The sequence below is a fragment of the Trachemys scripta genome, chromosome 3 (genome assembly GCF_013100865.1).
Source record: "Trachemys scripta elegans isolate TJP31775 chromosome 3, CAS_Tse_1.0, whole genome shotgun sequence".
NCBI classification, from domain to species: Eukaryota; Metazoa; Chordata; order Testudines; family Emydidae; genus Trachemys; species Trachemys scripta.
In genome coordinates this window covers 59,048,896-59,062,881 of record NC_048300.1, presented here as the reverse complement: position 1 = coordinate 59,062,881, position 13,986 = coordinate 59,048,896, and the positions used below count along the sequence as shown (strand labels likewise).

General features: G+C 45.7%; 1 protein-coding gene across 3 annotated transcripts in view; it reads left to right on the top strand.

Annotated features, from left to right (window-relative positions):
* The first annotated feature begins 9,115 nt into the window (after positions 1 to 9,115).
* ZFAND3 (zinc finger AN1-type containing 3) overlaps positions 9,116 to 13,986 on the top strand; it is a 275,627-nt gene continuing 270,756 nt past the window's right edge. Inside the window, exon 1 of one of the 3 annotated variants that reach the window (XM_034764817.1) lies at positions 9,116 to 9,466. In XM_034764817.1, coding sequence (XP_034620708.1) covers positions 9,396 to 9,466 — 71 coding nt within the window. In that variant the 5' untranslated portion in view covers positions 9,116 to 9,395. The remainder of the gene's footprint in view (positions 9,467 to 13,986) is intronic. The other 2 variants (XM_034764815.1, XM_034764816.1) reach the window with 2 other exon arrangements.

The window sequence follows — 13,986 nt, the reverse complement described above, 5'->3', positions numbered from 1 at the left end:
TTTAGTATCATGTGTGAATTTCTTCAGTTTGTTGTTTGCCATTTTCCAGATCATTACTCATGTTAAATAAGACCTGACCCAACACCTAGACACTTTCCCTCAACTTCATACCTTGTCATGACCCTTTGTTTATGAACCTTAAGCCAAACTTCAGCCTATGTGACAATACTTATATCCAAACCAGCTTGAATGCACTGTTAAAGTAAGATATTTGGAGAAAATGAATCAAAAATAAATTTTCCCTTTCTTTGTCAATTTGCTGAAACTCTCTGTTTTCCTTTTCCTTTTCTAGACAGATAGCTGTTCACTGGCATCTGCTAGTCCATCACAGGAGAGGGAGTTCAGAAAAAAGGTTGGGAACCACTGACCTAAAGAAAATAAAACTGGTCTTGCTTTTTCCATTGGATAGTGTATTCTACTTCACCTCCTGTCATAAACTCTTGTGTCGAGTTGCTGAAATCTGTTAAATAACTGCAACATTGCATCCCAGCCCTCGGATGCATCTGCTGCTGAGTGAAGTGATCCCTATATATATTTATATACACACTTGGTATGTTAGTTTATAAAGTTTGTTGGGAGCTTTGAATGAAAAGGGCTATAGAAAGTGCTAGCTATTAAGGATGGTCCTCAGAAGGTCAAGGCTGCGATACAAGAGGAGCCCTACTGGAGACAGCACACTGAACACTAGGTTCTGGTGCATTGTTATCAACTACCTTAATTTCCTGTCAGTCCAATACCCCCGCACCCACCCACCCACCCACACATATACACACACACACTTACTTTACTGAGGCAGAGAGGAGGAGAAGACAACCTCAAATATCTGAGATTAGTATGTTCCCCTGCCACAGTGATATACCACAAGCAACTTGTTCCCATCAGTTTGAAGTGGACCAATATGCTAGTTTCAACATGGATTTGTGGATATGGTGCAGCTTAAGATCTTTACAAAGACTTAAAATAACATGGGTAGGTTAAAATCATGATATATACAATTTCCCCAGACAAAATACTACACTGAAATGGTGTTAAGATTGAGTGCACATATCAGTAACTTACGTGTAAAAACATTATGGGGATGTTGTAATTATCCCCAAACTGAGCATTAGAAAGTTAAGTAATAATAATAATAATTAATAATAGCTAGCTGTTACATAGCATTTTTCATCAGTAGATCTCAACACAGTTTACAAAGGAAATTTGTATCATAATCTCCATTTTATTGAGGGGCAGAGAGGTTAAAGCGACTCATCCAAGTATCACGGATCTGGTCAAGCACTCACCAGATTGCTGGTTCCTCAGATATTTTAAGCCTCTGGAGTCTAACAGAACCCAGACACTGTCAATCTCTTGGGGTCCTTAGACACACTTTCTGGGTGCAGATCCTCTATCTAGCATCCCATGCTGGGAGCAGCAACCACACAGTCCCCTGCCCAAGCCGTGGCACCAGTGCTGACTCCTCAGATTCCCCCATAGCTTAGATACACCCTTTCCCAGAAACCTACCAAAGGTGTGAGCCTTCTGGTTTACCTTTTCAAGGGGCCATGCAGTAGGTGTATCATATAACACACAGACACTTTGCACAGAGTTCTAACAAACTGTTAATCACACAAGAAATACATGGATCTATAAAAAATAGACCCTAAAAAATAAACCCTATAAAAAATAAACCCTAACTGAATTTCCCTGCCTCAGTTTCCTCACCACTCCAGGGCATTCTTTGGGCTTGCCTCAGAGACCATTGTACGATCCAGACCTTTCACTTGAGTATACGACTTGTATTCTGAAAAATAGAGTCTCATCTCCCTCGGTCAGCTTGCTTTTTCTTTGGCCTGGTCTACACTATGAGTTTAGGTCGAATTTAGCAGCGTTAAATTGAATTAACCCTGCACCCATCCACACAACGAAGCCATTTACTTCAAAATAAAGGGCTCTTAAAATCGATTTCTGTACTCCTCCCCAACGAGGGGAGTAGTGCCGAAATCGACATTGCCATTTCGAATTAGGGTTAGTGTGGCCGCAATTCGATGGTATTGGCCTCCGGGAGCTATCCCACAGTGCACCATTGTGACTGCTCTGGACAGCAATCTGAACTCGGATGCACTGGCCAGGTAGACAGGAAAAGCCCCGCGAACTTTTGAATTTCATTTCCTGTTTGCCCAGCATGGAAAGGACAGGTGACCACGCAGAGCTCATCACCACAGGTAACCATGCAGGCCAATAATCGAAAAAGAGCACCAGTATGGACCGTACAGGAGGTACTGGATCTGATCGCTATATGGGGAGAGGATTCCGTGCTAGCAGAACTACGTTCCAAAAGATGAAATGCCAAAACTTTTGAAAAAATCTACAAGGGCATGATGGAGAGAGGCCACAATAGGGATTCATATCAGTGCCGCGTGAAAGTTAAGGAGCTCAGACAAGCCTATCAAAAAAAAAAGGAGGCAAACAGCCGCTCTGGGTCAGGGCCGCAGACATGCCGCTTCTACGCTGAGCTGCATGCAATTCTAGGGGGGGCTGCCACCACTACCCCACCTCTGACCGTGGATTCTGAGCAGGGGGTAATCTCAGCCATGCCTGAGGATTCTGCGGACGGGGAAGATGATGAGGATGAGGATGACGATGACAATGAGATTGCGGAGAGCTCTGTTCTCCCAACAGCCAGGATCTTTTTCTCAGCCTGACTGAAGTACCCTCCCAACCCCCAGACAATGAGGCCATGGAAGGGACCTCCGGTGAGTGTACCTTTGTAAATATAAAACATGGTTTTAAAGCAAGCGTTTTTTAATGATTAATTTGCCCTGAAGGGATGCATTCGTGGCCAGTACAGCTACTGGAAAAGTCTGTTAACGTGTCTGGGGATGGAGCAGAAATCCTCCAGGGACATCTCCATGAAGCTCTCCTGGAGGTACTCCAAAAGCCTTTCCAGAAGGTTTCTGGGCAGTGCAGCCTTATTCCGTCCTCCATGGTAGGACACTTGACCATGCCATGCTAGTAGCAAGTAATCTGGTATCATTGCATGACAAAGCCTGGCAGCGTATGATCCCGGTGTTTGCTGGCATTCAAGCAACATCTGTTCTTTATCTCGCTGTGTTATCCTCAGAGTGATATCGTTCATGGTAACCTGGTTGAAATATGGGAATTTAATTAAGGGGACAGAGGTGGCCGTTCCTACTGGGCTGTTTGCCTGTGGCTGAAAAGAAATCCTTCCCTGCAGTTAGCCAAGCTGGAGGGAAGGAGGGATTGGTGCTGAGCTTTTCGCGTTTGGCTAGCAGGGATCTTCCCTGATACCAGCCATGCGGTGGGGGGAGGGATAAAGCGATCATCCCAGAGAATTGGATGGGGCGGGGGGGGGTTAGTTTGGTTTCTGCTGCTGCACGTTAACAGGAAAACCACAGCACTCAACGGGCTTTGCTTGGTATGTGGGAAAAGAGGGCGCTGCTTTTAGGAAGGCTGCAGAAGCCGAAAGACAATGGCTTACCATGGCCACATGCAAGCCGAATTCTGTTGCTCGGACCTGCGTCTGTGATCTCTAACTCCAAAGCCGCAGGCACTCAATATTAAGATGCAAAATGCGACCTTGTACTGAAATCACATGTGCTATGTAATGTGAATAGTGTTGTTCACTGTGAAAGAGTATAAGCACTGTGCTGTAAAATGTATCTTTTTAAATACTTCTCTCCCTTTTTTCCCTCCCTCCTGCAGCTGCAAATTTTTCAAGCTTTCCTCCTCCGTCCCGAAGGCTGTCTCAGATAAGGCGGCGAAAAAAAAGGACGCGAGACGAAATGTTCTCTGAAATCATGGAATCGACCTGCAACGAAAGAGCTCATCTGAATGAGTGGAAGGACATGGTATCAAAGTACAGGAAAGATCCCAGTGAATGTGAGGAGAGGAGAGACGCTCGAGATGAGAGGTGGCGGCAGGAAGATCAGAGGAGGCAGGATGCAATGCTGGGGCTGCTGCGTGAGCAAATGGACATGCTCCTGCGTCTGGTGGAACTTCAGGAACCGCAGCAGGATCACAGAGTGCCGCTACAGCTCCTGTATAACCACCCTCCCCCCTCATCATGTTCCAGGGCCTCCTCACCCAGATGTGTAAGAACGCGGGGCGGGGGGGAGAGAGCACCCTCCCACTCCACCCCAGTGGACAGCCCAAGCAAAAAGGCTGTCATTATTTTAAACTTTTTTAGTGGCCTTTTCCTTCCCTCCTATCCTCCTCCCAAACCCCACCCGGGCTACCTGGTCAGTTCTCTCCCTCTTTTTATAATCAATTAATAAAGAATACATGATTTTTAAATGATAGTCACTTTATTTCCTTTGAAAGTAAGCTGTGATCGAAGGGGGAAGGTGGGTTCCTTACAGAGAATGAGTCAATAAAGGGGGTGGGTTTTCATCAAGGAGAAACAAACAGAACTTTCACACGGTAGCCTGGCCAGTCATGAAACCGGTTTTCAAAGCTTCTCTGATGTGCAGCGCTTCCTGATGTGCTCTTCTAATCGCCCTGGTGTCTGGCTGCGCTTAATCAGCGGCCAGATGATTTGCCTCAGCCTCCCACCCCACCCTAAAGGTCTCCCCCTTACTTTCACAGAGATTGTGGAGCACACAGCAAGCAGCAATAACAATGGGAATATTGGTTTGGCTAAGGTCTGAACCAGTGAGTAACGTGCGCCCGTGACCCTTTAAACAGCCAAATGCACATTCAACCATCATTCTGCACTTGCTCAGTCTGAAGTTGAACAGCTCCTGACTACTGTCCAGGCTGCCTGTGTATGGCTTCATGAGCCATGGCATTAAGGGGTAGGCTGGGTCCCCAAGGATAACTATAGGCATTTCTGCATCCCCGACGGTTATTTTCTGGTCTGGGAAGTAAATCCCTTGCTGCAGCCGTTTAAACAGATTAGTGTTCCTGAAGACGCGAGCGTCATGAATCCTTCCCGGCCAGCCCATGTTGATGTTGGTGAAACGTCCCTTGTGATCCACCAGTGCTTGCAGCACCATTGAAAAGTACCCCTTGTGGTTTATGTACTGGCTGCCCTGGTGCTCCGGTGCCAAGATAGGGATATGGGTTCCATCTATCACCCCACCACAGTTAGGGAATCCCATTGCAGCAAAGCCATCCACTATGACCTGCACATTTCCCAGAGTCACTACCTTTCGTAGCAGCAGCTCAATGATTGCTTTGGCTACTTGCATCACAGCAGCCCCCACAGTAGATTTGCCCACTCCAAATTGATTCCCGACTGACCGGTAGCTGTCTGGCATTGCAAGCTTCCACAGGGCTACCGCCACTCGCTTTGCAACTGTGAGGGCTGCTCTCATCTTGGTATTCTGGCGCTTCAGGGCAGGGGAAAGCAAGTCACAAAATTCCATGAAAGTGCCCTTAGGCATGCGAAAGTTTCACAGCCACTGGGAATCATCCCAGACCTGCAACACTATGTGGTCCCACCAGTCTGTGCTTGTTTCCCGGGCCCAGAATCAGTGTTCTATGGCTAGAACCTGCCCCATTAACAACATGATCTCCAAAGTTCCAGGGCTCACGGTTTGAGAGAATTCTGTGTCCATGTCCATGTCCTCATCACTCTTATTGCCGCACTGTCGTCACCGCCTCCTCCTCGCCTGGTTTTTCTTATCCTGATTCAGCATAAACTGCACAATAATGCGCGAGGTGTTTACAATGTTCATGACTGCTGTCTTGAGCTGAGCGGGCTCCATGCTTGACGTGGTATGGCGTCTGCAGTGTTCAACCAGGAAAAAAGGCGCGAAACGGTTGTCTGCCGTTGCTTTCTGGAGGGAGAGGTGAGGCTGTACCCATAACCACCAGTGACAATGTTTTTTGCCCCATCAGGCATTGGGATCTCAACCCAGAATTCCAATGGGCGGGGGAGACTGCGGGAACTATGGGATAGCTATGCGATAGCTACGCACAGTGCAACGCTCCGGAAGTCGACGCTAGCTTCAGTACATGGACCCACACAGCTGAATTAATGTGCTTAGTGTGGCCGCATGCACTCTATTTTATAAAATCGGTTACCAAAAATCGAATTCTGTAAATTCGGAGTAATCCCGTAGTGTAGACATACCCTTAGCTTGGCTAGTCCAACCCCTTTCTTCCTCTTGCCCAAACTTCTGGCTTGTCTTCCTCAGTCCTCCCCCATAAGTCCTTTTTAAATCCGTTTTTTGTCATGTCTGTTACTTTGTCTTCTTTGCGAATTTTCTATTCTCCCAATGCCAACCCCTTGCAGAGGGAAGGGGAAATAAGTCATTTCCCTTAGGATGCAGTTACTCTTTAGCATAACTATTGTATGGTCAAAGCACATTCATAAAGTTCAGTACTCTACATTGTCCCCAATCTGGTGTGTACCTGCTACAGGTCCTGTCCAGGATGGTGGATAGCACATTTACATAGGCCATTCAGTGATACAGCAAGAAACCCGAAGAGAATTCTACCAGGTGATATTTCCAATGATACAAAGATCTGTACTATGAACTTCGTGTAATTTTAAAAATAACTTTTAAGGACAGATTCCCCAGTATGGGCACCAAAGCCAGAGTGCACCAGCCAGTTATTATGCATCACTAAAGTAATGCAAACAGGCAAAGCATATTGGTGAATCTGGCTCTTAATTTGCAATTGTCTTATTGGTTTAGAGTGCTGTGTGAGTTAGACTGGTGCTTTATAGATGGAGAGCCCACTCTGAGCCCCAATGTTGTTTAGGAGCTCATAACTATGTTTCTGCCACAGCTTTCCTGGCAATGTTGCCTCAGTGTGCAGGGGTGCTCAAGCTGCAATGCCAAGAAGAAACTTTCAAGCACTGATGCCCAAGCTAGTATACAGCCACAGGATCTTTAAAGAGAAGTGACATTTGGATCAGTTAAATTGTGAGCAAGAACTCTTGACGTGTTCTATTTCCTGCATACCGGTCACTGCAACCAATAAAATTGTTGCATTCAAATTAGCTGTAGAGGAAAGATGGTGACTGGTTGAGTTACCTCTGATGTCAGAATGGCCCTACATAAAGAGTTACCCAAACTGTTGACCTGAGCCTGTCTGTAGCCTATATAATCATGATTAGATTCATAGCTTTAATAATGTAGCATAATTGCAATTTAATTTCTCAAAACGTAGCCTATATATAAGATTTCAATTAATGTTAATTAGACAAAAGTATGAGGTATTTGTGTTACTCCATTGTTAAGATAGTTCAAGACAAAGAAAAGACACAGAATGATAAAATTCTTAAAGGATCCAGTTTTACTCTGTAAGTTATGAACTAATTACCAGATTTACATGTACTCAAAAAACAAGTGCTGTAAAGTCTGGAGAGGATATGCTGTATTTATCATACAACATAGAAAGGTTGAATCCATCCCTGCTTTAAATGCAAACCAGAAAAACCTTAACTATGGAATTGCAACCAGCACCTCCATAATAAACTATATTAAAATTACCTTATATTGGTAATCATAATACTAATACTTTTCACTTACATAGCACTTTTCATCCTTTACAATAGTGGGGGGGGGTCAGTATCATTATTCCCATTTCACAGATGGAGAAACTGAGGCACACAGAGCCCAAGGTGGTCACTTATTTGGGATCACACATCAAGTCTATGTGAGAAATACAATCCGTCTCCTGACCTGCAGTTCAAACACTTAAATGCTAGAACCTCCCATTTTTTTTGTAGAGCTAGAGTGCTCTAAACTTGTAACTGCTTATTTTAAAAATGTATTTTACTCTTCTGTTTATGTTGCTTTACTTTTTGCAATTTGTTCAGCTCAGACAAGAAAGACTAGTCAGTTTTACTTCTTCAATGTCAGTTTAAGGTGGGTTTTTTTATGTGCGGTGTGTTGTGTCTGCCATACATATAGGAAAAATATGTATTTTCAGTCTAGATTATTTTTATTTTACATCAAGGAAAATAAAGAAAAATTATAAAGTGCCCAGGAAAATGAAAGCAAAGTCTCTCTCTCTCACTTTGTAAAATACACTATCTCCTCAGCCCTGCTCCCAATAGACAAGCAGGCAATCTTTAATCTTAAGAATGCAATATGCAGAAAACAAAATCATAACTATAGACACCACAAATCATTTGTACAATGCTGCACATTCAGTAGCAAATACATTAATATTTATTTGTTAACAACAAATTCTGTTCACTGGAATTGAAAATTAACAGTTATTTCTCAGAAATATCTGTTGTGGTGTTAGATTTGTATAGGTTTGTCCTTACATCGCCTATATTTGGCAGAATTTGGGGTACGGAGTGGGGAAAGTTTTGAGGATGACGGATGGTCCAATGCCCCTGTCAGAGAGCAACGAAACTCACAGGGGGACGGAGAAAGGAAGGGACCCTGTAGGTGCAAACCGAACCGTGCGGAACAACGAGTCCCCAGACACACATACGGGGTCATTAAAACCTTGCTAAGCAGTGGGGCGTGTTGGGGGGAGGGGGGAGGTCTGGGCTGGAGCACGAGCGACCCGAGGCAGACAAAGACCCTGGGTCTTGCGGGAAATAGTTCAGGGATCGATGAGAGACAGAGTCGGGCACCCCCGGGAGCGAACCGGCCCCGGCCCCGGCCCCGCTCGGGCACTGAGCGGGCAGCGGGCACCAGCCCAAGGTCACACACGGGGCGGGGCTCCGGACGCAGAACCCAGGAGTCCGGGCCCGCAGACCCGCCTCTCAGTCACGAGCCCGCGGGCGGCGGCGGCGGGGGTTGAGCGGGGGATGCCCGGGCTGGATTTCAGATGGGGGGAACCTCCCGGGACAAGGCGGCTCCGCTCCCACTTCCGGGTTCCCGCTCCTCGCGCATGCGCCACCCGCCAACCCTCACCCCGTCTCTCAGGCCGAGGTCCATCTTCCCGGGCCGTACCACCTCGTACATGTGGTGGGAGGGAGGCCTCTCTAGATACTTCTGTTGCCCCCGCTGCCCCTGAACCTTCTGAGGCCGGTTGCGACTCGTTACTCCCGGCTATCGGCTCCCTTAGCAGTTACCGTCTCCTGGCCCTCGCCCCTGCTCTATTCCAACCTCCCCCACTGGAGGAGGATGGTACGCGCCACTCCCACCTGAGCCAGCGGCCGGGCGATACCATCCCGCGCACCACGGGGAGAGGAGCAGGGGCTATTGTTGGGTCAGGGGGTGCGTGCGGCTCGAGGCAAGAGTAGGTTCGTCACAGCCGCCGCGGAGAGGGAGGGGCGCCGCCCGGAGCCCAGAGTCCCCCCAGGCCTCGCCGGGCGCGGCTGCTACTCCCCTTCCGTCCCCTGAGCTACCGCCGCAGTGGTAGCGCCCGGCTCCAGCTGACCGGCCTGGAATCCCGGCTCCCAGCCCCGGACCCTCCGCTCCCAGCGACCCCCCGCCCCGGCGACGCGGCCCCGCCGGAGACTCGGCCCTGCCATGGGAGACGCCGGCAGCGAGCGCAGCAAGGCGCCCAGCCTGCCGCCCCGGTGCCCCTGCGGATTCTGGGGGTGAGTGCGGCCCGGGAGGGGGCCGGGCGGGGTGAGGCCCGGAGGAGGCGGCCGGGCTGGGGGCTGGGCTACACCGTGGGGCTGGGCAGGAGCAGAGCCGGGCCTGGTGGCTAAGGCCAGGGACGGCGAGCCAGGTTGGGGCCGGGATTACTGGTCTCCCCTCGGGCCTGTCACGAAGGCTGAGCCACCCCCCTTCCCCCATCCCAGCCTGGATTGCTTCAGGGCAGTGGCGTGTGGCCCCTGCTGTGCGGCGGGGGGGCTTCCCTGTCAGAGGGGCCCCTCCCCCAGGCATGTGACTGTATTTGCTGCATCACAGAGGGGGTGGCAGGCTCCTGATTTACAAGTACAAGTGGCTTAGTAGGGGTGGCGACAGCAGCTAAATCATCCCAAAATATCCCGTCTGTATTCTCGTTTCAAGATATTGAATAGCTCTCTGTAGTGGGGTGCCCATCTGTGTGTGTTTGTGGCTTGTATTAGTTATCACATTATTATTCAGTCATCCCCATGTGTTACTGCCTCCCCACTCCCCCCACAGCTTTGAGACCTTTGTGTGGCCTCCCCCCATGGCCTTTAGAAAGTGTAGAGAATTTCCTGAAGGGAGCAGCTTCAATGCCTCTCTCTGCCCATCCCTCCAGATGTTCAATTTAATTGAAATTGACACACCTTGTTTCTGAGCCCCCAGGTGGAATAATAGTGGCATCAGCAAAGCGGCAGACAGGCAACTTTCTTGAATTCTTTCAAGAATTTCAGCCTTTCATAGGTATGGCTAGCATGTAACTTAGGTCCCCTTTCAGTCTGTCATGTTTTAGGTCTGTAAAGAGCCATATACAGCCATGTATATATGAATAGCAATAAAGAAGGTGTCCTGTTGCCACTTTATAAAACCTTCCCAGCAGGCCTCATGCTAGAGATGGTCCATGTCATCTGCTGGCTAATCCTGTTTTTTAGAGGGAAAAGTCATTCCTCTGTGCTGGAGGAAAAAAACATAACTGCCCATTTGATTCTTTTTTCACTCTCCAGGGCCATGCCTGGTAATGATGTTTCCATTATTGGTTTTTAGCAGATATATTGTGGCATATGGAATGTGCTGGCTGAGACATGGACAAAAAGTGTCTTTAATATGTGTGGTGAAGATGTAGATCCCTAAAGTTCTTATTTATGGAGTGTTCAAAGGGTATGCAACTGGGTAGAGGTGTGGGAGTCCACCTGAGATTTATACCTGTCTATGACTGTACCTTCTTGGGATTTATATAATATGATTTAAGATACTCTGGAGGAGTGGAAGGATGCATATTAAGAGTGATTTAGAGCTGTCACTATTCAATAGGCTACCTTTGATTTTATTGGAATGGCAGAATTCTAAATTAAATCCCATTTGTGAGTTATGATACAAGTCTGAACTTTGACAAATACGATGGTTCCATTGGGAGTGAACTTACAAGGCATATTGTAAATATACAGTAAATTTTTACTTTATTTTTGATTTACTAGGCCCCTGTATTTATGCCTCATGCTTTCTATAACATGACTAAAAAAGAGTTGCTACTATTTCCATTATGATGCGCCGGCTTCTGTGATCAATGATGATGTACAAAGGCACTGAAGGAGTTATGACAACTTCAGCTCACAGCTCTTTTCATGCTGAACTTTGTATTGAGTTCAGTGTCCTATGTTTGTGACATCAATGTATTGTAAAATCTGGTGCCTCAAATGGTGAAATGAGGTTATGAAGAAAATGGCCCTTCAAAGATGCTGCCTATATAGGGATGGATATTTCTCCCCATCACATAAACACCCATCGCAATTGGGACTAATTTGCCCCCTTTTGAAGGAATGTAATTCCAGCAGTGATTCCTCCAAGGTAGGGCTGAAGTACATGGCTGTGGAACTGTATGAAAAAGTTCACCTTCTCTACCTGTAGTGTTGCTAAACAGAGTTTGACAGAACGTGAAACTGAATCTGACACCTTTCCAGAACACACACATACTTTATCAGAGGGAAAAGAAAAAGATTGTTTTATCAGAGGCCGACATTGTTAAGCGTCCTGTGGAGTGGCTGGCTTGTGTACATGTGTAGTTCTGATCTCTGAAGATACACGTGTCCTCATTTTCTTTGTCCTTGTTTACACTAGAAATGGTTTGCTGGTAGAGCTCTACTGCTGTAGCTATGCTGGCAAGTCCTCCTAGTGGAAATGTATCAGAGGGGTAGCCGGGTTAGTCTGAATCTGTAAAAAGCAACAGAGGGTCCTGTGGCACCTTTAAGACTAACAGAAGTATTGGGAGCATAAGCTTTCATGGATAAGAACCTCACTTCTTCAGATGGAAATGCAGCTTATCACCAGCCTTGGGAGGAATCTTGATCCTTGTACTAGCGGACAGGCAGTAAGTACTGAACATCGCACTCTTTTCTCTCAGAAATCTCTGGCTGTTCAATGTTCCCTGTTCTCCACTAGTCTAATTATCAAGATTTCTCTCAAGGCAGCCCTTGATCCTGAATCACACTTGCGGTAGAACAATGTACACTAAGCCAATGGGCTAGTCTGCACTCCAGGAAGTTGGTCTTGGCTAAATATGAAAAGGTTGTAATTATTTTCATGTGGTGAAACCTAGAAGTTCTGTGTAATGTTTAGTACTAGCTTTGCCTAAAGTGAATGTTCTCTACAGTAATCCACAAACATTTGGCATGGTAAGAAAAATGTGAAAAGGAGCATTACAAATAAAGTAGGCCTTTCATGTAAAAATACTTACAGTTGGTCCTAGCTCTAAAATCTGTCTTTAGGTGAACTTTGATGTCAGGAGTTCAGGAAACACACATTTTAAAAAGTGATGTACGAGCGGGGAGGGAGGGAGGATTCCATATTTTGTTGCTGCTTTCTGATGCATAAAAGTCTGAAGAGTTTTTAAAAAACTTTTGCTTGTTTTTATATTAGAAATTGGGTCCTGTCTAGGCTGGAAGACTCTGTGGTGGTGTACTGGATGTTTACTAGAAAACTAGTAAAATGGTGATGATACAAAAGACTGCAAACTGAACAACCAAGGGGGAAGGGATTTTTTGTCAGACTACATGTAAAACTTTCTTTAAACATCTATTTTAAGGTCAATGATTAACTTCATTTATAAATGTTAATCTTTGTTAAAGCTCACAGTAACAATCCCTGAAAGCTCCCAGCGGCCTTCTAGCAAGACCAGACTTGACATTCCTTTTTTCTAAGGGGGAAAAACAAAAAATACCTTTCAGTTATTCTTTATGCATCATTTAATAATAATAATAATAAAAAAGGAACAATCCCTTTAAATCCTTTAGGTCAAATGGAGCATTGGGTTGAACATTACATTTTAATAAATCATTTCAGGTATCCAAACAGACAGCCTAAATCTGCAAACCTAGTCTATAATAATCTCTTAGAACTTCATTTACAAAAGAATTTATGCTTCCAATATCTTCAAAATACCTTCACTATTCTTTCCTCACATTATTATAGCATGTCATAAACTTTGTCGAGTTTCAGGCAGTGTGAGCATTGCAACATACATTTGGGGTTTCAGTTGTACTGGACTTCTTACGTTCTTTCAATTGCTTTTTGGAATCCCAGACTACACGTTGCATTGGTTATTTTCTTTTAGAGTTGCAGATTTCAGAAACATATATCTTATGCCATACGTACTCCAGTCAAGCCATTTTTCTTGGTACCTAGAGCTGTTTTGCTCAAATTTAGGACCCAATCCTGTTCTGGATATCATGTGGGCAGATCCCCATTGACTTTGGAAGGGCTTTCTCTACACAAGCACAGGAATCCATTTGTGCAGAGCTCATTGCAGGACTGGGACCTCTGTGATTAAGCAGTCACATGCATGGGTTAATATTATAAGCTGAAATACCAGTTGGACTTCTAGGAGTTGATTGGGGGGAAGGGAGAGGTCAAAGAAATAACTTGACAACTTTAGTTGTGTTCTAGTGAATGTTTTTATTTCCTCTAAAGAACATACCAACATTGAAGATATTGTAGGCAATGCCTTAGAACCAGAAAAGAAGGAAATATGTTAATAAGCATAAAACAAATGAATTCCATTCTTGAAATGGTGGCTGCCAGCAGGAAGTTGATTGAAAACACAGTATGATTAGTTTCATCCCATCTTATTTCTGGCAACTTATAAGATACTGTACTCCGCCAAAGCTGATGGCAATACTGCTTTGAGAACAGGCCAGCAGGAGTTCTGTAGGATGTTACCACTTATCCTGCCTCTCACTGACACTGCCTGCATCCTATACATGACAACACATTCAACTCCAAACTTTCTAGTGTCCTGGGAGAATCCAGAGCTTACTTCTGAATCTGAATCTTCTTGTTGTTAAAAGAAGAACAGGAGTACTTGTGGCACCTTAGAGACTAACAAATTTATTAGAGCATAAGCTTTCGTGGACTACAGCCCACTTCTTCGGATGCATATAGAATGGAACATATATTGAGGAGATATATATACACACATACAGAGAGCATAAACAGGTGGGAGTTGTCTTAC